General features: G+C 39.3%; 1 protein-coding gene across 2 annotated transcripts in view; it reads right to left on the reverse strand.

Annotated features, from left to right (window-relative positions):
• dcp1a (decapping mRNA 1A) overlaps positions 1–24,742 on the reverse strand; it is a 74,804-nt gene that overhangs the window by 11,712 nt on the left and 38,350 nt on the right. For both annotated transcript variants that reach the window (XM_043708056.1, XM_043708055.1), the window contains exons 4-8: positions 18,696–18,762; positions 16,673–16,811; positions 12,375–12,497; positions 10,879–11,586; positions 5,670–5,882 (exon numbers count right to left, since the gene is read on the reverse strand). In XM_043708056.1, the coding sequence (XP_043563991.1) occupies positions 5,670–5,882; positions 10,879–11,586; positions 12,375–12,497; positions 16,673–16,811; positions 18,696–18,762 (1,250 nt within the window). The remainder of the gene's footprint in view (positions 1–5,669; positions 5,883–10,878; positions 11,587–12,374; positions 12,498–16,672; positions 16,812–18,695; positions 18,763–24,742) is intronic.

Below are 24,742 nucleotides of genomic sequence, written 5' to 3' on the forward strand. Positions count from 1 at the left end.
GCTGGGAGCTGGTGTGGGTGTAGAGCTGGGAGTGGGGTCGGAGCCAGTACCTGGAGTGGGTGTGATGGTGGGGGGAATGGGGGTAGAGTCATGAGCAGGGGTAGTGTTCCCCTCGGGGTTCTGGGGGGTGGGGATAGTGACAGTGGGGTCTGTGGGGGGCGTGTCAGCAGAATGCAGGTGAGTGGCGCTGGTGGGGGCGGAAGTGGTGGCAGACACGGCAGTAGGGGTGGCGGAAGTCACTGTGCGTGTGGCATTGGCGATGATGTGAGGGCCGGAAGTGGCTGTGGGAGTGGCCACGATGGGGGCAGAAGTGACATCATCAATCAGCGTGGGGGTGGTAGCTGCATCAGCCGCATGGCTAATGGTGTTTCCGAGGCCAGGGGAACCTTCTGGAATGTTCAAGGAGCGCTGGTTATGGAGCTGGGTAGATAAAAGTTTGTTGTACTTACAGTTCAACCAACTCCCATTCCTCGACATGATGGTACAGAGAACACCGAACGGAGAATTCACCACAGAGGTATACAGATAAGCCACACACACAGACCAAGTCCTGAACTACGAAAGCAACCACCCCAATACACACAAAAGAAGTTGCATCAAGACACTGTTCAAAAGGGCCACAACACATTGCAGCACACCAGAACTGCAAAAAGAGGAAGAAAAACATCTCTACAATGTATTCGCAATTTCATCAACAGATGCCGAAGGGAAAGTCAACCGAATGAGGACATGCCAAAACCCAAAGGACTAGCCACGTTACCATACATCAAGAACATTTCTGATCTGACAGCCAGACTACTACGACCACTAGGATTCATAACAGCACACAAACCAACAGCCACTCTCAGACAACAACTCACCAGGACAAAGGACCCAATACCCAGCATGAGCAAAACCAACGTGGTGTACGAAATCCCAGGCAAGGACTGCACAAAACACTACATAGGACAAGCAGGAAGACAGCTAACGATCCGTATCCATGAACACCAACTAGCCACGTAACATGAGTTCAACTAGGACAACACTACTATTATGGGACAAGCCAAACAGAGAACAGCTAGGGAATTCCTAGAGGCATGGCACTCATTCACAGATTCTATCAACAAACACATCGACCTGGACCCAATATACCGGCCACTGCAGCGGACAGCTGGAACTGACAACCGGAAGCGGCAGAGACAAATCACTGTAAATGCCAGAGGAAACAACACAGAAGCGCTTCACAGGAGGCTCCCAAGCACTGAGGATGTCACCTAGACAGGGGACGAAACGTCTGCAACACGAATTCCCAGCTCGGCGAACAGAACCACAACATTAGGTGATAAGTTCTGATAGAAGAAGTATGTAACATAAGAATGGATAGCATGGAATATAATAGGTTTTTCCCATTGAAACGTCAAAAACCTGTGTGTCTCGGTTTAATGCGAAAGGGGGAAGTTTAAAAGCGAGGCAAGCTCGTATTTATTTTTACACAGAGGGTGGTAGATGGCAAGGGAAGTGGTGGAAGCAGAGATGAAAGCACCTGGGCAGGCATGAACAGGCAGGGGATAGAGGGATACGAATCATGTGCTAGCAGATGGGATTAGTTTAGACTGGCATCACAGTCAGTCGAATGGCCTGTTCCTGTGCTGTACTGTGCTAAGCTTTTATGGTCAGTTTCTTTGTGCCCTGTAATTTTACTGTGATACTCTATTTTCCCTTTCTTGATCCTCTTTTGCTGAGCTGCAAAAAGGTTTCCAATCCTCACATTTGGTCTTTATTTTGGCAGTTTTGTACATCTCTTTGCATCTAATATTATCCCCAATTTCTTTTGTAAGCCATTGTTGGGCCACCTTTCCTCTCATTTTTCTAAGTCTTCACCAAATTCAACTCCCTGCATCAAGAAATGGATGCAAGCACTAAATATCATTAAATTCCCCAGCAGTACACAAAAAGCAGGACAAATCCAACCCAGTCAACACCATCCCACATACATGCAAATGATTGCAGATGCTGGAAATCACAGCAGGTCAGGCAGCATCCATGAAATGAAAGCAACCTAGCCCCGAGACTAGATGAATCTTCATCAGATCTGATGGGACACCAGCAGCTTCAAAAAAAGAAGAGATTCTCAGTCAATTTAAACATAATTCAAAATTGGCTGTTAAGTTTCTGGAGCTTTCAAATATGACCTGGGAATTAGGATGCTCAGTCAAACGTAATTCTATACCAAAAATCCTTTCTAGGAGATTTCAATGCTATTGTAATTAGTCATACGAGATTTGGACAGTACAATGAGGCTGCTACCAAGGATAAGATGGATCAACAGAGGAGTCTCAAACAGCTTAAATGGCTTAGCATACAGAAAACATCTAAAGCAAATTTTCACAGCTGGAGCTTAGTCTGGCCACAAAGAAATTCCAAAGGTGAGTAGATAATACCTTATAAAAAGCTTGAAAATAGAGAATCATATGCTGAAATCGGAGTTCTGAGTGATTTCAATAAGATAATGATAATCTTTCTTGATGATGCCTTGCACACAAATCTTGGTGATGGGTTTTCCAGTGATCGTTCTTGTGGTGGAAAGAAGGAAAACGTTGGACCTTGTCAATGGGAAGCCAAGAAAATAAGAGTGCAGAAGATCTGTGTACCCACTGATGCTTCTTGCCACCATGTGGACCTTTTGAATCCTGTGCACAGCAGGGCCTTCCAGAACAGGAAGTCAGTTGGTTGACACACCAGTGTGTGGGGAACCTGAGCCATTGCATGCCCATGAAGCTTAGAGGGAACATTGGTGAAGAGCACAGTAACCATTGTAAGTCTGATTCTCATAGATTCTTTTGATATTACATTCAACATTCGCATATTGGTCTGTGAAATGAAAATATTCAAGAACTTTGACAATGGAGATGAGTGAAGAAATAAATTGTGCTGAACCATGCCTCAGGAAGTGAAATAAATGTTATAATGTTTACAGTACACAATTTGTACAAACAAGTTTGATCAATTGAATAATTTTATCATGGTTCGAGATGTGTTCTTCTGAATTAGAGAGTAATCAAGCACTGCTGGAGCTGGGGGAAGACTGTCACGTTAAATAGTGATCCCAGGGAATTTGAAGAAGTCTACCAAAAAAACCTAGTTTTCAGGATATTCAAAAGTCAGTGTTTCTTTTGACAACATCACATATAAACTGCCTTAGGTTTTTCTACCTTAAACATGGCCAGGAACTTGGAATCAAAAGGGGTTAGAGAGTATTACATCATACACTTGTCATAGAGTCAGAGACGTGCAGTACGGAAACAGACCGTTTGATCCAACTTGTCCATGCCGACCAGATATCTCAACCTAATCTAGTCCCATTTGCCAGCACTTGGCCCATATCGCTCTAAACCTTTCCTATTCATATACTCATTGAGATGCCTCTTAAAATGTTATAATTGTACCAGCCTCCACCACTTCCTCTGGCAGCTCATTCCATACACACACAACACCCTCTATGTGAAAAAGTTGCCCCTTGGGTCTCTTTTATATCTTTCCCCTCTCACCCCAAACCTAAGCCCTCTAGTTCTGGACAAACACACTCCAAGGAAAAGCCTGTCTATTTGTCCTATCCATGCCTCTCATGATTTTGTAAACCTCTATAGAGGTCACCCCTCAGCCTCCGACACTCCAGGTAAAACAGCCCCAGCTTATTCAGTTTCTCCCTGTAGCTCAAATCCTCCAAGCCTAGCAATATGCTTGTAAATCTTTTCTGAACCCTTTCAAGTTTCACAACACCCTTCGAATAGGAAGGAGACCAGAATTGCACAGAATATTCCAAAAGTGGCCTAACCAATGTCCTGTACAGCCGCAACATGACCGCCCACCCCCCCCCCAACTCCTATACTCAAATGCTCTGACTAGTAAAGGAAAGCATACCAAACACCTTATTCACCACCTGCAACTCAACTTGCAAGGAGCTATGAACCTGCACTCCAAGGTCTCTTTGTTCAGCGACACTCCACAGAACCTTCCCATTAAGTGTATAAGTGCTGCTCTGATTTGCTTTTCCAAAATGTAGCACCTCGTATTTATCTAAATTAAACTCCATCTGATGCCACTCAGCCCATTGGCCCATCTGATCAAGATCCCATTGTAATCTGAGGTAACCTTCTTGGCTGTCCACTACACCTCCAATTTTGGTGTCATCTGCAAACTTACTAACTATACCTCTTATGCTCGCATCCAAATCATTTATATAAATGATGAAAAGTAGTGGACTCAGCACCGATTCTTGTGGCACACCAGTCTGAAAAGCAACCCTCCAGCACCACTACCCTCTGTCTTCGATCTTCAAGCCAGTTCTGTATTCAAATGGCTAGTTCACCCTGTATTCCGTGAGCTGAAAATGTGTTGCTGGAAAAGCGCAACAGGTCAGGCAGCATCCAAGGAACAGGAGAATCGACGTTTCGGGCATAAGCCATTCTTCAGGAATGAGGAAAGTTTGTCCAGCAGGCTAAGATAAAAGATAGGGAGGAGGGACTTGGGGGAGGGGCGTTGGAAATGCAATAGGTGGAAAGAGGTCAAGGTGAGGGTGATAGGTCAGACTGGGGTGGGGGCCCCTTGACCTCTTTCCACCTATCGCATTTCCGACGCCCCTCCCCCAACTCCCTCCTCCCTACCTTTTATCTTAGCCTGCTGGACAAACTTTCCTCATTCCTGAAGAAGAGCTTATGCCCGAAACGTCGATTCTCCTGTTCCCTGGATGCTGCCTGACCTGCTGCGCTTTTCCAGCAACACATCTTCAGCTCTGATCTCCAGCATCTGCAGACCTCACTTTCTCCTGTATTTCGTGAGATCTAACCTTGCTAACCAGTCCCTCATGAGGAACCTTGTCAAGCGCCTTACTGAAGTCTGTATAGATTATGCTACTTGGGCAATCCTGTTTCTCACAATCATTACACAAATTGCCAACGGCAAAGTTTTATGTGCAGGGTGCAGGATATCAAACATAAATTGGATAACACATAATATTTGAATTCCACACAGTGGTGCTAGAAAAATGATGAAATCCTAAGCAGCATGAATTCAGAGGCAGTAATATTAAAGATATGATGCTGTATGTTTGCCAGCAACACATCACTATGTTATGAAGTAATGTTAAGTGAGTTGAGCTTGGAGTGAGCATAAATCAGAAGCAACAGAATGCCCATTATTAAAACGGATGATAAAATACTTTCAGCCCAGATGGAGGCCATTCATCCCACTGAGTTTGTGCTAAAAATTAATTTCGCTATGCCATGTAATGCAATTAGGTTGAAATCACAGAATATGCCTAGAATATTATTCTTATTAATAAACCAAAAATATGCCAGTTCAGATTTTATTCAGCTTTTCTTTAAATACAATTGCAGAACTCTTTCACATTGCTCTTTCCACCTACCAAAGTTTCCTTTAACTTCCCTGCATTGTGTATAACCTATTTCTTGTATTATATAGGCGCTTGAAAATTGCCACATTGCCCTCACATGCACATCTTAACAGTCATTCTTTTTTATATGAACACTTCATCCTGTGTGGCACATTCCTGATAAGGTTTACAGGAGACAAGACAAATGACAGGAAACAAGATAGTACTTACTTATCATTTAAAACAAAAAGCCAACTGAAGAAGATAGAGTGCATTCATATAAAAGGCTTTTTATTACCTTTATTAGATGAGTTAATGCTTCCTGAAGCTGAGTCTTACTGAGAACAGTTGGTAGCGGTGAAGATCGAGATTCTGATGCCAATGTTAAAGGGGAAGTTGAACCGTATTTCCTTTCAGTTTCTGAAATCATTCCGGTTGAATGTTTGAACATACCAGGAGACAAAAGCATGGATGGACCAACTGAGGAGGTGGTAGTTGGTGTGAGAACCACCTACAAAAGAACAACAAAATTTAAGTACATTTTGTGGCCTGACAAAGCTGGAAAGATAAATTCTACCCTCTAACCTACACCTTCTTTGTTGGCATCTTCATGTATTTCTTGTAAATGCATTTGTTGTCAGCAAAAAACTGATTAGGCTGATTTCAGGCCAATCCTAATATTCTAATCAAAATGCACAATGAACGGAAGTAAAATAATGCAATGATGATAAAATATTTGAATATAAATCCATGTTTTCTTCAAGTTGGCTTATGAAATCTGAACATCCGAATAAGTGAGATTTTAAATTTTTCCATACTTATTTCATAATTTGTCAATAGAATGAACACATTAACAACTGATGTTTTACAGTGCATATTGGGACTGAAGTAAACCTTTTACAAATTACAGTTTTAAAAATACAAAGCTAACGCGGGGTTCAAAATTTTGGGTTCTAAACGCACCATTTTCCTACAAAAACAGAAATTGCTGTTAAAAATTCAGGTCTGGCAATTTCTGTGAGAGAAAAAGACAATTTCATGGTTTGGGAGTAAACAGATTAAAATCATACAAATACTGCTTAAAGTATTTTGTTTCATCACACAGAGGAAGCCCACTAACTACATTTGTTTTAGAGACAATTCACAATGATATAAAATTATATAAAGCTACAAAGTTTGCATAGGATATTATTACAAATAAGTTATGAAGACTTGTCATTGAATAAAGGCTTCAGTTTTTCTTGAATTACAATTGCAGAATTGAACAATCCCAGTTTATTGGAATTTGGGATTTAAACAATATTTTTTCCTCATCGTCAAGTATATAAATAAGAGGCGTCAATGGTCAATAATGTTTCAGAGCAGGAATAACTTCATTACCATAATGCCCCATAAGTTCAGACGATAAAGCTAGTTTTTCAGAAACTCTGAATGCTCCTACATAAAGGATAGCCATGTTTTGATTCACTGCATAGCACCATATGTAAAGCATCTCTATTTTCATGTTAATACTCGTTATTATCAGATAATGGGAGAATACTTCATTACAAAATTCTTCCTGGTCCCAAGAATCCTGAGACACCTCTGCATCAAGTTTATTTTCTTATTAGTGGAAGTTAACTCAAATACAATAGCTGACTACATATTTCATTTCATTGTTTATAATCAACTATATTTTTTCATATTATTCAATGCACTCTCAGTAAAAGCAGTTTAGGGATCAATTCGTGAGTAATTGTAGTTCATAGTTTTATGAAAGTGTAGGTGTGTATTGTACCTTCAAGAGAGAGAGGAAGCTAGCAAGGACTGACTGAAAGCACAAAGTGCTGAACAAGATAACAATGTAACGTTTGGTTGAAACAAGTAGTTGGCATTGGGTTACCATGGAACAAAAACAAATTCAAATTCAGCCAATTTAAATTATGCTCAAGATACCAAAATCCAATCGAATTTGAATTTAGTGTTTTGATTACATCAAACCAATTAAACGATCTGACATTTTGAACAGTTAGGGAGAGACCAAGTAAAGACTGCTAGCCAAATAGCTTACTGAAAGGTACCTGTCCGTAAGAAAAGTTGTGCAGCAGAAGACAGAAGAGATGACAGATGACCATCAACAGAGCTGACTGGGTTTGAAATGTGATTTTTTATGTAATCGGGTTTTTAAAAAGAATTGGACCTGTATTGTAGAGTGGTATGTAAAATATAGGTTAAGAGAAATGAGGTGTAATTAGTGGTTTTAATGTTCTCTGTTGGACTTCGAATAAAAGTGTTAATTTTTACTTTAAGTAGTGAAATCTGGGTTAGTTCTTTGCCTCTCGAAATTTAACAGATTACGACGCGAGATGGACTTCTATGTGTCGGGTTTAAATTAGCAGAGGCATTGACCCAATGTTGTAACAATAGCTTCATTGATCAAGTGTATTATTGACCTGAACATGTATAACAGTAGTCAAATAGGCAAAAGAGAAAAAAAAAGTATGGGGTTCACATGAGCCCTATAAAAATATAAAATAACTTCCTTTTTCATGTATTCCATCCTCTTCTAATAAAGTCCAACATGATATATGCTTTTGTAACTGCTTGCTGCATCTACATGCTAACATTACATTCCCTGTGCAAGCAAGTATACCCAAACCCCTCTCACCATCAACAGTTAGAGGTTTCATGCCTTTTAAACTATTTTCTATTCTTACGAAAGTGACTTAAGTTTCCCATAATTATGCTCACTAAGCACTCCACTCATCTTTTTGGGTTTGCGTCCTTCTCACAAACTTACAATCCCAGCTAGCTTTAGAACACCGTTAGAGACCAAATTAACTGCAAAGAGAATCCAAAGTAGACAAGGATGCAGCCAGAAGACCACAGCAAGCCAGGCAGCATCAGGAGCTGAAGAAGTCAACATTTCCTGGAGGGAGGGAGGGTTATACTTGGGACTGGAATTTGGGCCATAGGTTATAGTCCAACAGGTTTACTTTGAAGTAAAAGCTTTCGCAGTGCTGCTCCTTCATCAGGTGCTAGCTACCTGATGGAGAGCTGCTCTGAAAGCTAGTTCTTCCAAATAAACCTGTGGACGAGAATCTAGCATTGTGATTTTTAACCTGGTCAGCTTTGTAACTCTAGCAGACTCAGACACATTAGTTTATTCTCCTCAATGACAATCAGCATCAATATAAACCATAAATTGCTGTAACCCCAGCATTGATCCTTGCTGCACTTCACTATGACAGCCTAACAATTTAAACAATTTATCCCTACCATACTTCCTCTTTATCAATCAATCCTCCTACATAACTAGATTTGAGAATTTTAAATGTCAGTCATTCAAAAAGATGAAAAGATAAGCCCAACAATTAAAGGCCAGTGAATATAAAACATTATATTGTGGAATGTGGCAATATGGATGCAAAAGTAGCTGAGTTACAGTAAACAGAAGATCAGTGAACACAGTTTATTTTGGGACTGGAGCAAGTTATATAGTGGAGATTTCCCCAGGGACTGGAATTTGGACCACAGGTTTCCAGAAAATCTATATTAATGATTTAGCATTTGGTATGATGGGTATGCAGGGCAAAGTTTCAAATCTGAAGATAACAGAACTTTGAAATATGATGAACTCTTAGAGGAATAGAAGTACAATTTAAGAGGACATAGGCTGGTAAACTGGACAGACATTTGACAGATGAAATTAAAATATTGAGAGAAAGAATGAAGAAATGTAATAAATAATCCAATTCTGAAGGTAATAGGAGCTGAGGGATATTGAGTTATATGCACAGAAATCAGTGAAAGTGGAAGAACAGGCTGAGAAAGTGGCCAAGGTATACAGGATCCTGGGCTTTTTCAGTCAGGTCATACAATACAAAGAGAAAGCAGTTGAGATGGAAAGTATTAAAAGCTGATTTAGCCTCAACTGGAGCAATGTGTCTGATTCTGGACACTACAGTAAGGCGGCTTTAGAGAGGGTGCTGAAATGATTTCCTACAATGGTTCCAGGGACAAGGCACTTTTGTTACAAAAGGATAGATTAGAGAATTTGTAGCTACCTTCTTAGAGAAGATGGAGAGATTTGATAGAGCTGTTCGAAATTGTGAAAAAAGGTCTGCACAGATAGGTAGGGAGAAACTTATCCCATTGTCAGTTGGGTGAAGAACCAGACAGCACTAATTTAAGGTTAAAGGCAAAACGGAGAGATAATAGGACAAATTTCTTTTGCACCACACGCAGTTAGCAAGTGTGGTCAAAGTATATTTGATTATGGCTTTTAAAACGGGTCCTGGTTAATTATCTGGTAAGAATTAAAATTACAAGGCTACAAGGTGAAAGGTAGGGAAGTGTGACTACCAAAATTGTTCTTGCAGACCCTGCATGAATTCAACACACCAGAAAGATTCAATTTGTGGTGCAGCTATTTGATGATTAGGTAATTAGTACAACTTCTAAAAAATATTATAGCAATAAATCAAATTCTACTTTTAGCATAAATTTAATGGAGCTAATGGATCCTTCTTCTCTTTGCTTCATCCATACAAAATAAATTAGTCAATAAACAAATGAATTAAAGAATAAACAATAAAACTACAAACCCTACCTACTTACTTGATCTTGTGGAACTATAGTTGATTGATTCCCAATAATCAGGACTGCATGTGTTAAAGCTTTAGCCTAAGATAACAACTTGAACTCATTATAGTGGGATTTCATTATAAAAAGAAAATAAAACAGTTGGGCTGAATGTTTTTCTTCCCCCCAGTTTTACCTTGTTAGTAACAGGGAATAAGTCCTGGATGAGAATTTTTTGGCAATTGGCTATACCCATCACATGCTCTCTGGTGTTTGTCAATTTGACACATTCAACTAGATCACATTTAACTTCAGAATCTTAACTAATTTCTTAAGTAAAATAATTGGTTAAGATCATAAAGGACACAAAAGCCTTGCTTGCTTTTCCACTAGGTAATAGATTTTGATATTGCCTGCTAGGGTAATATCAAAAGCAAGGTGGTTTGAAAGTTTTGCTAAGTTTTCTTTAAAAAAACAAAGGTAGCCTTCCGTGATGTGTCTTAATTTTTTTCCAGAAGGGGCAAGTCTCTTCGGGATAACAAGCTTGGCAGATGATAAGCAAGCTTGTTTTGTGTGTCCATACTCGATTGGATCAGCAATCTGAATCTGGCTCCATCTTTTCCCGTATTATAGATTGGGAAAACAAACATTAGTCAATTTTGCACTGAAAAAGGGTAACTGAACATGGAGGGTATTTATGTGCCTGGCTTCTTCACATTTGCATTCAAATACTTGGATTCCTTTTATGCCAATGACTTAGTGCAATAATCTAGTTTATTGCAAAGCTGACTATATTTCTTGACATCTACCTTCTCCCTTGCCCTCCTGTGACTAACCAACCACCCACTCTTGAAACCTTTGACTTCAGTACTGAACTTGGTCTTGATTCCTAGTTTGCAGCATCCCAGGAGATTAACTGTAAATGACATTTCAAAAGTTTGTACCTGTAATGAAGTTTCTGTGGTCCTTACGTTTGGTTCTTTAAAGCTTTCTGGTGTAACAAGTATTGGAGAAAAATTGGCCGCTAATGATGGTTTGCCGAGATGCTGCTGATCATGCTGTTGTGTCAGTTTGAGTTTCTGAAGCAGCTCATGACCTTGAGATCCAATATCTGAAGTGCTTCTTTCACCAGTGCTGTTCTGTGGAGTTGGATTACTTCCTGAAGGCAGGTTCTGGTTAGTGCATGTTATTTCAGAAGAAGCTGGGCACATCAGTGGTGATACTGCTTTGACTTCTTGTTGCAAATTCTGACTGTGGCCATTAGTGTTGATGGTGGCAACACTCTGATTAGAAGTAGCTTCAAAAGTTAGCGAAGACTGAAAGAGGGGACTGGCAGAAATATTGTACAAAGGATTGGTTTTTACATCAGATTTTTGGAGAGCAGCCGGTGTCATCAATACTTGTGCAGCATCTTCTTGGTAATTTGATCGGGAAAAGTTGATTTTGTTATTCAGACTCTCGGGGCTTCCCAACTGCTTAAGTTCTGTCGCATGTTCATAAGGGAATAGCAAACCTAAGTTTTGACTTCTTAATTTGGTGTCTGGCTGTGTTGCCAATAATATTTCTTGGTTAGAATTCATTAAGTGCTCTTTTGAAACAGGTGTTCCAAATAACTCCTCTACTGTCAAATGTTTGGTACCTGAAAGAATATGCTAAAAGAGGAAATAAAGAATCAGTATTAAAATATTTGCTTACATCTTCATTGTCATAATTATTGGAGAAGTAGAAATTTCCTCTAATTAAGTACTGACCAAAGGCAGTGGTTCCTGCTACACAGGCGGTTCTCTAGTTCTAGAACTACTCTTAATGGAGTCACCAGACAAGACAAACCAGAGAGTCTGAAATGCAAATCGGTTTTTGATTCCATGCCCATCACCAAAAATGAATGTTGTCTTTTCTACAGTTTTTTGCTATTAACACGCTCATCCACCTCTTATTTTGACAGCTCACTATTTCAGTGCACCTGGTCAGCCTTCTAGGTTATACACCCTGAATAAAATGGAGGCAATTCAAAACATTGATGACTGATTCTAACTCACGTGAAGGACCATTTTCATAGTTTTCTTGTGCTTGCTGATTTACATTGGTTCTCAGCCTGGCAATGTCTCAACTTCAAAACTCTCATTTAAGTTTTCAAATCTCTTGGGTCTCAACGTCTTCCCATTTCCTCCAGTCCTTTAACCCTTTAAGATCTCTGCACTCCTCCAGTTGTGGCCTCCTTTATTTCCATTACTCTGTCATCGGTAGATGCATTTTCAGTGATCCTGCGCTCTGGTATTTCTTGTTTAAACCCACTTTCATGTGTCCCAAAAATCCTTGTGGCCCAGCGTCAAAGTTCTATTTGATAAAACTCCTGAATAGTGTCTTGGGATGTTTAGTACATTCAGCTATTCTATAAATCCAAATTGCTGTTGTTAAAATTATCACTCAGTAAAACTACCTTGTTGTGGTGCTGGGCTGGAGAGGAGGTAGGTTCGTCTATTGACTTTTTCACTGCTAGGCCTACAGAGTTGTGTATGCCTGGAGAACTTGATAAAATACTTGAGTCACCAAATTGACATGTCTAAAAAGAAAAAAAGTCAAACACTATATTCAATATTGAATCAACTATTAATATTTTAGCAGTGGTGATATTAGCTAATACGACAGAAAGGACTAACAATCCAAGATCAGACTACAAAACATAATTGATCAAATGGAAAACCTCAAACTACTCAAATTCTTGTATCTGCTTTCATTGCACGTCACTAGATGGTTCACAAACAAAAATGCTAATTTAATATACAAAATTTAATTTAGAACTGATACAAACTAAATGTGATTATTTTCAGCATTTATGTACTTTGATGTAGCAGCAAATGTTTAATTGTAAATCTAACTGATTACAAGAACATAAAACCAGGCAAACAGAATACACAATTCAAATGATTTGACTTAATCTTCAAAAGGAAAAGTCAGGGAGAGCAGGAAATGGTGGCAGAGTATGTTTTATACAATGACATTACATGTTAAAAAAATTCCTTTTATTTTCAAAAAACAACCTTTCTCAGGGTGACTGAATTCCTGTGACAGGGCTATCAAAGCTTTTGTACTCGAGCAAATAGATAGGTACATAAAGCCATGTTGACAAACAAAATCCCATCAATTTTTATACAGTGCGAATGTTGGTATATTAATACATGGTGTTCTGGAACCTCAAAATTTAAAGAGGACAAGGCAGCCAAACAAAAAAAAAAAGAAAGCAGAAACAGGACTGAGCTACTTGAGCTCAGGAGTCACACACTGTAGGGTAGATGCCCCTGAAGTACAAGATTTATTTCCAAACCAATTTACTAATGGCTCCAAAGGCATCCAACCTCAAAGTCATTCTTAAATCAGAAAAGCCTGATGAATGGCTCAATTTTCTCTAAGCTTGTCTAAATTGTTAATTTAAGATAAAGATGCAGATTTGGGTCTTCTGCACATTGTATGATTCATAATCAAAGTGTAATTCCAAACCACAAACTTTAATATCACAATCATTATAGATAGCGTTTTTTTTAAAAAATCATGTCAAAATACATCTTTGTGCAGTTTTGCATTTTCTTTCATTGTTTGTATTTTCACTGTCCAGTGTGGTTGACATAGAAATACCAATTTTTACAAGGTTGTACAGGTACTCTTAGATTAAATGAGGTTAAGTTTACTTTTTTTCCTTTGACTTAAAGTAATATTTTCATATCAAAAATGGTGAATACAATTTGTTTTTGCTTTTTCATAAAATCTAACTGGAAAAATGTGACTCTTACAGCATGGGGACAAAAATAATCTTCCAGAGAAAGATAAAAAATATTGACAAGTTGATTGCACAAAATAGGAATAAATGCATCAATATGGAGTCTCAAATTTTCAATGTATTACCCTCATCTGAAAAAGATCAAAACAGCTTCAAATTATTTTGCAATAACCAGATGTCACTAAAGAAGCTCTCACTTTAATATTTGAAACCAGGATAGACAGAAATCCGATTAACAGCTCAGATTAAAATCATGCATCAAAACCATTTTTGCTCACTTCAGAATATCAATGACATTCTTTGTGAAGTATTATAAAGATTCCAAATAATTCTTCTGAAAATTCTGATTTACAAAAATGATGTTTTTCATTCAAACCTCAATTGTCCAACAGAGCTTTCATATTTTAATTATTAATTTATGAACTCCCCAGAATTTCATGTTGTCAGAATTATACTGATTTCAGTAGATGGAGGGATTTTCTCCTGGAGGTTTTAAAACTGTACCAAAGCCCATCAAACTTCACAGAACAATTCCAAAAGCACATGCCGGCCACTTGAATGTTTAAAAAATTACAAAATCAGCCTGTCTCTCAGGTCTATAAAAAAAATGCACAGAGTTAATAAGGTTTTCTAATTCATTCTATTATCCATTACTTTTCCTGATATGCAAGAGTGAGCAACTGAACCATGGTGTCCCAAACCTCCACAGACCGCTGACAATTTCTGCCTCAGTGCTTCCCAACCATGGGAGATGGCTGAACAACTGACTAGCAGTATTAAACATGGCCAAGTAGTTAAAGTCTGACCAGTCTCTGAATAAAGATTTTGCACAAAATTGTTGACAGCTTCAGCTAGTAGCCCTTTCATATCTCGACTCAAAAAGATGAAAATTAGCCAACAAAATTCAAAGTAATCTTTTGCGAAAAAAACCTAAGAATTATACTAATTCATAGAATTACAAAATAGGTAGAACTATAGAAAGGTTACAGCACTGAAAAAGGTCAACCAGCCTATTGTATCAGTGCTGGGTGCATAAATTAATTGCTCATTCTAAGCCCATTTTCCAGCACCTGGTCCGAAGCCTTGTAGATTACAACACTTCAGGTGCAGATTTCAATTCCTTTTAAATGAGTCAAGGGTTTTCACCTCAGAAACTGGGCATCCAACACGGTGAAAAAAAAGTGTTTCCGCATGTTCCTTTTAATCCTATCAATCTCCTTAAATCTATGCTCCACTCTGCTCGAGGAGATAGTGTGAACAGGGAAAAAAAAAATCAATTTAATTGCCCCATTATTTTGTAACCTCAATTAAGTCACCCCCAGCTTCCTGTTCTCGAAAGAAAACAATCTTAGCCGTCCAATCTTTCTCATAGCTGCAACTTCAAGTTTTTGCAAATTTAAAATAAAATATAAATATCCTCTGTACTCTCGACCAATTACATTCCATTGTTATGTTCTTTCTGGAAAACTGCAGCCTGCAGCCAATTTAGGACAATGTTTATGAAGAATCAAGGCCTCGAAGAGTATGCACAGGAAATTGAATGTACTGCTACCAAGGATGAAAGACTTTGGTTGTGTGGAAAGACTAGAGAAAAATGGGATTATTCCTCTGCTAAACGGAGAACAAAGGAAAATATGATATATGCATTGAAATTTTAATAAGTTTGGACAAGAAGAAGTAAGAAGAAACAGGTTCTAGTGACCAAAGGATCAGTAAATGGAGGACACAAAGTGTAATGCAAGAACCAGAAGTGATTTGAGAAGAATATTTACACTTCCAGTTAGGATCATTTAAGAGTTAATTTGACTTGAAAACATGATAGGAGATTTAATAACAATTTTAATAGGAAACTATATATATATATCTCAGAAAGGAAAGATTTGCTGAGTACTGAGGATGATGCAGGGGAGCAGAATAATGGGATAACTGTCAAAAAGACAATACAGGAGTGATGGGCTGAACAGTCTCCCACTGTTTTCCACCATTCAATGATTCTCTGACACACCAAAATTGTGATCCATTTTAGGGTCCAACAGCCTTAACTACTGTTTTTTCTCAGAAGCATGGAGATTTAGGAACAGAAAATGACCTTTTCGTTCTTCAAGCCTGCTCCACCATTCAATATTATACCTTAACTAGTTGTGGTCTCAGCTCCACTTTCTTGTCCGTGCCTCCCCCACTTAAAAAAAATAAGTTGAATTAGATGAAAAAGCCCAGTATCCACTACATTCTGGCGAAGAGATTTCCCTTCTGTCTCAGGAAGGGAGAGCTTTTATTCTTAAATAATGCCCATGGTTTTAGTCTCCCCTACAAAAAGGAAGAACAGTTGTTGTTTTTGGGTTAGTTAGAGCATTTACACTCACTTTTACTGACTGTACGTTTACCAACACTAGCACACTTCATTGAAAATGTTCTGTTTTGATTAACTACTAATTTCATTTAAGAAACCTGTTTGTCAGACTGTTTTTTTAAAAAAAAATTGGGTAGAGATAAGCAATTTAAATGGTCATCTTGGTAACTGGAGAAAGTACTTTTGTTGTGGATCAGTGGAAATTGAGTGAAGATGTATTCCCCAGCCTCAAAACAGCATGTAATCCTCGTTTGTTGAATTTTCATCATAGAAATACTCAACTGTTCTTCAAATAAATAGACACATAGGTTTACAAGTTTACTTAAAAAGAAACTGAATATTCTCAGCTAAACACAAGTCATGTGAAAGTCCATCATCCAGAAAGATAATGGTTACGAGTCAACTTCTAGTCTTCATTCTTGAAAATTCTAAGATATTATAAATCCTCAGTCTTTGAAAGCCAAGCAAATAATCTTGATACAAATATGCAGAATAAAAATTCTTGTTGAATTTATGTATTGCTGAGTGGTGTTTCTAGGACAGTTATTTATTAACTAACACAAGGTGGAATGACTGATCATTGATAATTGCTTCAAACAATTTAAATCCTTACTTGTTCATACTCTTCCTTGGCTTTGCTAAGCATGTCTAAGATATCAATAGGATTTTCTTCATCATATCCACTGGGCTTGTTTGGAGTGGTTCTTCCTGGAGATTCTTGCTGAGCTCGCTGTGCTTCCATTTGTACTACTCTAAGAAGGCACAAACATATGTATCACAACAAGTAATTACCTAGGCACAAACATTACCCCACTCCAATCAGAAGGTCTAAATTTGAGCACTGATCAATGTTTAATTTAATCTATTTTGGTGTGGTACACACTTTAAAAAAAAATTAAAGTAATTGACAAGGAAGCAGGGGAAGAAACTGGAGAAGCGGAGGCATTGTTCTGTTGATTGTAGCAGAGATCTGGATAGCAGAGTACACTTGGGGACATTTGGGAAGAACAGAATCAGGTGATATCTCCTTTGTCTTAATTAGTCACGGATGAAACCTTCCACAATGTATTTATTATCTCAAGAGATCTCAATTAAATCATTTCCCAACAGAGTAATACAGTCTCTGAAAATTTATTTCTTTTACCTCAAAATTTTAACATATTTCAGAGTTTGTGATTTATAGAATGGATGTATTTAGTTGTGGAGGACTCCTGCAAAAGCTTTGTATGAACCCAATTCACATAGCGTCATTGAGATGTACAGCATGGAAACAGACCCTTCGGTCTAACCCGTCCATGCCAACCAGATATCCCAACCCAACCTAGTCTAACCTGCCAGCACCCGGCCCATATCCCTCCAAACCTTCCTTTTCATGTACCCATCCAAATGCCTCCTAAATCTTGCAATTGTACCAGCCTCCACCACTTCCTCTGGCAGCTCATTCCATACACTTATCACCCTCTGCGTGAAAGGTTGCCCCGTATGTCTCTTTCATATTTTTCCCCTCTCACCCTAAACCTATGCCCTCTAGTTCTGGACTCTCTGACCCCAGGGAAAAGACTTTGTCTATTTATCCTATCCATGCCCCTCATAATTTTGTAAACCTCTATAAGGTTACCCCTCAGCCTCCATTGTTATCTTACACAGCTACAAAACGCAATGTTTTCACAGTTGAAGTAAACTTTACATCACTTAGTTCCAAGTTGCACAATTACATTTTGGTCACATCCAACAAACTAGTCTGGTAGTCCAAAAGTGCCTGTTCTTCAGCGTCAGAACAACGATTAACTAATTTCTCATCCCCATGACTCGAGATTTTTAGAAGTTCATGACTTTTACAGTCTCAAGTAGTAGGAAACCCTGATATTAGATACAAGATCACTGAATGAACATCAGTGATCTTGTATCATTTATGGGCGGCACGGTGACACAGTGGTTAGCACTGCTGCCTCACAGTGCCAGAGACCCGGGTTCAATTCCCGCCTCAGGCGACTCTCTGTGTGGAGTTTGCACATTCTCCCCGTGTCTGCGTGGGTTTCCTCTGGGTGCTCCGGTTTCCTCCCACAATCCAAAAATGTACAGCTTAGGTGAACTGGCCATGCTAAATTGCCCGTAGTGTTAGGTGAAGGGGTAAATGTAGGAGAATGGGTCTGGGTGGGTTACGCTTCGGCGGGTCGGTGTGGACTTGTTGGGCCGAAGGGCCTGTTTCCACACTGTAAGTAATCTAATCTAATCTATTTTGGAGGGATTACATTATACTGATGACAGGGGAAAATTATTGTCTGAGGTAACTATCACTTTATTGGCAATCCAGAAACCCAGGGTAACAGAAATACTTTCAAATCAACATGTTCAGAGATGTCAGCACACACCTCCAAAGGTGGTGGGACTTGAACCCAGGCCTCCTGGCTCAGCCCTGCCTAATGGATTAAAACACAGTAATTTAACAAACCTGTTTAAAACTTGCACTCCGAACTAGTTGAACATCTCTGAAACTAACAAAAATGCCCAGGCCAGGCAGTAAAAAATAAGTTTGACCTCAATATGAAATTTTGGAATGGAACATTATAATTGAAAGCACAATAACATCTTATGTGTTAAACTGATTTAACAGTATGCAATTTTTCAGGTCTTACTTTGACATGAGTTGTGCAATTCGTTGACAGTCATTCTTGTCATAAAACCAGATGCTGTAAATGGACACTAATAAAAAAGATAAAACAAAATCAATTTTTACACCTCAAATGTTTTTCAGAGAACTTTAATTTCTTATGCTAAAGATATTTACATATACAGAGGAACCTCGATTATCCGGCATTCGATTATCCAAATTTCGGATTATCCGGACAAGATTGCAAGGACCCCACGCTTGGCTAAACTGCATTATCCGGGATTCGATTATCCGAACAAAATACTGTTTGTATTTTGAACAAAATCTGCCTTGTGGCAGTCAGATAATCCAGGTTCCTCTATTATTCGAGTAATGCAAATTTTTTGTTGACTAGGTGAGTAAAGATCCAATGACAGTACCTTCTAAACCCATGACACTTCCTTCAAGAAGGATGAGGACAGCAGATAATGTGGGAAGACCACCATCTGCACCTTGCCCTCCAAGCCACTCACCGTTCTTACTTGGAAATGTATTGTCATTCCACTGTTGCTGGATAAAACCCTGGAATTCCCTCCCTAACATTACAGGTCTACCTCTAGCACATGGACTGCAGCAATTCAAGAAGGCAGCTCACCACCACACTCAAGGGCAACTATGAATGGACAATAAATGCTTGTCCAGCCAGTGTGTCTCACAGTCATAATTATAGAGCGAGAAATCATTCAGCACAGAAACAGATGCTTTGGTCCAACTCGACTCAGTCTCCCAAACTAATCTGGTCACACTTGCCTGTGTTTGGCCCATATCTATTCATTTTTTTAAAAATGTAACTGTACCAATTCCTCTGGCAGTTCATTCCACATACCAACCATCCTCTAAAAATGTTGCCCCTCAGGTCTCTTAAGTCTTTCTCTCCTCATCTTAAAATTATGCCGTCTAGTTTTCAACTCCCTTATCCCCCAAAAAAGCCTTTGCTATTCATCTTATCCATGCCCCTTATGACTTTATAAATCTCCAAAGTCACCCCTCCAGTATGCTCCAGTAGAAAGAGTCCCAGCCTCCCTTATAACTCAAGCCCTCCAGTCCTTTATGACTTTCCAAATGTTTTATTACTTCCTTAATAGATTTCAATACTTTTCCAACAAGTGGGAGGCCAATCAGCCCATAGTTACCCACTTTTTCCCCTCATTCATTTTGAACAGGGGCATCACATTAGCAATTTTTCAATCCTCTGATACTTCTTCAAAATCCAATGACTTTTGGAAACTTACAATCTATGTATCCACTCTGTCTGAGTTACCTGTAGGAACCTAAGATGAAAAAAAGGTAGCACTGTTTGGCAACCAAATGGTCTCCTAACTTTTATTGCCACGACCAAGGGGAGAAAGGTTGCATGAGGTCTATATACACACACCCCAAACACACACATTTCACCCAGAGGGTGGAAAAAAACATTTCTCCAATTGTTCTTGGATATCTAGTGATCACAGCATGAGCATAAGTGGCAAAGATTTAACAGCAAGCCATCTGTCCAACTACTTCAGTTAATAGTGCTGAATGGAGGAAGAAAAATAACTAACAATACGCAAGTAGGAGGGATCTCAAGACCATGAAAAAGATAAAACAAATACTCAATTTTAAACTCACCAATTCACAGCAATTTGCTAACTCTTTTGAATTTTTTTAAAAAGTGCATTTTTAAAAACTTAGCTGACGGTGGATGATAAAGCAAATGTTAGAACTGCTTGTATTTAATGGTCAACAAATATTTTTTCTACACTGAACTCCTTCACTGCATAATCTTAATGGCCCAACAAGCTTTTATCGGAGTTACATGGTTGCTAAAAAAGCAGACATACTAAAGATATGTAATCATAAATGATAGCTTAATGGGCAACTTAAAAATGTGAACTGATTACTTTAAGAGAGCCACCAGCTATATCAGCCTGTTAGCTGATATCTCACGTTGTGTTTCTGGCAGGGTTACCATTAGTTCTATTTGTACTATTGAAGAACACATACAAATGTGACATTATATTATATATAGTGTTCATCACCACAACTGTTCATCAGTTTATTTTGTAACATTTTTGCATGTAGTTACAATTGAAGCTTTAAAACTTTTTCACTTAGTCATAGAGATGTACAGCATAGAATCAGACCCTTCGGTCCAACCTGTCCATGCCGACCAGATATCCCAACCCAATCTAGTCCCACTTGCCAGCACTTGGCCCATATCCCTCCAAACCCTACCTATTCATATACCCATCAAAAAATGCCTTTTAAATGTTGCAATTGTATCAGCCTCCACCACTTCCTCTGGCAGCTCATTCCATACACTTACCACCATCTGCATGAAAACGTTGCCCCCAAGGTCTCTTTTATATCTTTCCCCTCTCACCCTAAATCTAATGTCCTCTAGTTCTGGACTCTCCGACCCCAGGGAAAAGACTTTGTCTACCTATCCTATCCATGCCCTTCATAATTTTGTAAACCTCCATAGGGTCACCCCGCAGTGTCCGACGCTCCAGAGAAAACAGCACCAGCCTGTTCAGCCTCTCCCCATAGCTCAAATCCTCCAACCCTGGTAACATCCTTGTAAATCTTTTCTGAACCCTTTCAAGTTTCACAACATCTTTCCGATAGGAAGGAGACCAGAACTGCACGCAATATTCCAACTGTGGCCTAACCAATGTCATGTACAGCCACAACATGACCTCCCAACTCCTGTACTCAATACTCTGACCAATAAAGGAAAGCATACCAAACGCCGCCTTCGCTATCCTATCTATCTGTGACTCTACTTTCAAGGAGCTATGAACCGGCACTCCACGGTCTCTTTGTTCAGCAACACTCCCTTGGACCTTACCATTAAGTGTATAAGCTGAAAATGTGTTGCTGGAAAAGTGCAGCAGGTCAGGCAGCATCCAAGGAACAGGAGAATCGACATTTCGGGCATAAGCCCTTCTTCGGGCTTATGCCCGAAACGTCGATTCTCCTGTTCCTTGGATGCTGCCTGACCTGCTGCACTTTTCCAGCAACATATTTTCAGCTCTGATCTCCAGCATCTGCAGTCCTCACTTTCTCCATTAAGTGGATAAGTCCTGCTAAGATTTGCTTTCCCAAAATGCAGCGCCTCACATTTATCTGAATTAAACTCCATCTGCCACTTCTCATCTGGTCAAGTTCCTGTTGCGGTAATCTTCTTCGCTGTCCACTACACCTCCAATTTTGGTGTCATCTGTAAACTTACTAACAGCATCTCTTATGCTCGGATACAAACCATTTATGTAAATGACAAAAAGTAGAGGACCCAGCACCGATCCTTGTGGCACTCCACTGGTCACAGGTCTCCAGTCTGAAAAACAACCCTCCACCACCATCCTCTGTCTTTTACCTTTGAGCCAGCTCTGTAGCCAAATGGCGAGTTCTTCCTATATTCTGCAACATCTAGCCTTGCTAATCAGTCTCCCATGGGGAACCTTGTCGAATGCCTTACTGAAGTTCATATAGATCACATCTATCGCTCTGCCCTCATCAATCCTCTTCGAATTTTTTGAAGAAGTAATAATCAAGTTTGTGAGACATGATTTCCCACGCACAAAGCCATGTTGACTATCCCTAATCAGTCCTTGCCTTTCCAAATACATGTACATCCTGTTCCTCAGGATTCCCTTCAACAACTTGCCCACGACCGATATCAGGTTCACTGGTCTATTGTTCCCTGGCTTGTCCTTCCCACCCTTCTTAAACAGTGGCACCATGTTAGCCTCCCTCCAGTCTTCTCGCACCTCACCTGTGACTATTGATGATACAAATATCTCAGCAAGAGGCCCAGCAATCACTTCTCTAGCTTCCCACAGAGTTCTAGGGTACACCTGATCAGGTCCTGGGTAGTTATTCACCTTCAAGACATCCAGCACTTCCTCCTCTTGTAATATGGACATTTTGCAAGGTGTCACCATCTATTTCCCTACATTCTATATCTTTCTATCAACTTTAATTAAGAATATCTTGTTTGAGAATAATTCACAACAAAATTCATTTTAAAATATACTTAATTCGACAAACCTCCATGAAAAAAAACACAAGAACCAGGTACAGGGGCATCAATTCAGCCCCTCAGGCCGACACTGCTATTTCTTATGATCATGGCTGATCTCATCTTGGTCTCAACTCCGCTATCTGGTCTGCTCTCCATAACCCTTCAATCCATTATTAATTAAAAAAAAAACATCTTTTCTTGAAATTTACTCCATGTTCCAGCATCCACTGCACTCTAGGGTAAAGAATTCCAAAGATCCATGACCTTTTGAAAGAAGTAATTTTGCTTCATTTGTTTAAATCTGCTACTCCTTAGCCTAAAACGGTGACCTTTATCTACTGGTTCTTAAAGATCCATTTAAAATGGCCATACTATAGAGGAGTTGCTTCCATGTGATTAAAGTGTTTTTAAAAAGCAATTGTTAAGTGACTTCTAGTTTACTTTAGGTCATCTGCCTGTATAAGCTCTGAAACAACAATGATTCTACTCAACAAGCCATGGTAAGAAAACAGAATTAACAGAGAAACATATACTGGCCAAATTGCATTCTTCTGGGCTTGATGCTTTCTATGTTCAAACATTTGTTGCGAATTGAAAAGTTCGATTACTATTCATAGGAAAAGAATATAAATCTAAGTGTTATGATATTCAGTAAGTTAAAACATTTAATTTTAAGGGTTTATCATTATATTACACTTACAGAACCATATGCTATTGTTAGCAAACTGACCAGTAACTTGCATGGTTTCCTGTTTTGCACTTTCTTAAAAGAAACTCGATTCACTGGTTATTGAACTAGATTATGATAATGCAAACAAGTAAAAATTCATCAAGAAATGAAATCCATTCATAGTTCTTGTTTTCATTTTGAAAATGAAAAGAAAATGTAGTCAGCATGTTGACAAAAGCAAGCACATATTTAAAGTAGTACAAAATAAGTATTTAGTAATGCTGCACAGACATACAAATCCATAGCCACAACTCTCGATATACAAATCTCCCAATCCCAACCAAGATCCCATGACACCGTAGTATTACAGCGGTGGAAAGGACGATGGATGAGGACTTGCCATCTGAGGTAGTTTGGGCTGAGGTTAGGAATAGGAAAGGTGAGGTCACCCTGTTAGGAGTCTTTTACAGGCCTCCTAATAGTCCTAGAATCATTGAAGAAAGGATTGGGAAGGTGATTCAGGAGATGAGTGACAGTAATAGGGTGGTTGATATGGGGGACTTTAACTTTCCTGATATTGATTGGGAAAGCTATAGCTCAAGTTCGTTAGATGGGTCAGTGTTTGTTCAATGTGTGCAGGAGAGTTTCCTGACACAATATGTAGACAGGCCAACAAGAGGTGAGGCCATACTGGATTTGGTTCTGGGTAACGAACCAGGCCAGGTGTTAGAATTAGAGGTAGGTGAGCACTTTGGGGATAGTGACCATAATTCAGTGATTTTTACTCTCGTGATGGAGAGGGATAAGTGTGTACTACAGGGCAAGAATTATAGCTGGGGTAAGGGAAAGTATGATGCGGTGAGGCATGACTTAGGATGTGTGGCTTGGAAAAGTAGACTCCAAGGCAAGAGTGTAAATGATATGTGGAACTTGTCCAAGGGGCAACTATTGAGTGTCCTTGATAATTATGTACCTGTCAGGCAGGAAGGAAAGGGTCGTGCGAGGGAGCCGTGGTTTAATAAGGAATTGGAATCCCTTGTTAAATGGAAGAGGGCGGCCTATCTCAAGATGAGACGTGAAGGTTCAATTGGGGCGATTGAGAGTTATAGGGTAGCCAGGAAGGACCTGAAGAGAGAGCTAAAAGCAGCAAGGAGGGGACATGAAAGGTACTTAGTCGGTAGGATTAGGGAAAACCCTAAGGCTTTCTATAGGTATGTTAGGAATAAAAGAATGACTAGGGTAGGAATAGGTCCAGTCAAGGATAGTAGGGGGAAGTTGCGTGTGGAGGCAGAAGAGATTGCGGAGACACTGAATGAATACTTTTCTTCAGTATTTACACAGGAACAGGGCATTGTCG

Source organism: Chiloscyllium plagiosum, chromosome 18 (assembly GCF_004010195.1).
Source record: "Chiloscyllium plagiosum isolate BGI_BamShark_2017 chromosome 18, ASM401019v2, whole genome shotgun sequence".
NCBI classification, from domain to species: domain Eukaryota; kingdom Metazoa; phylum Chordata; class Chondrichthyes; order Orectolobiformes; family Hemiscylliidae; genus Chiloscyllium; species Chiloscyllium plagiosum.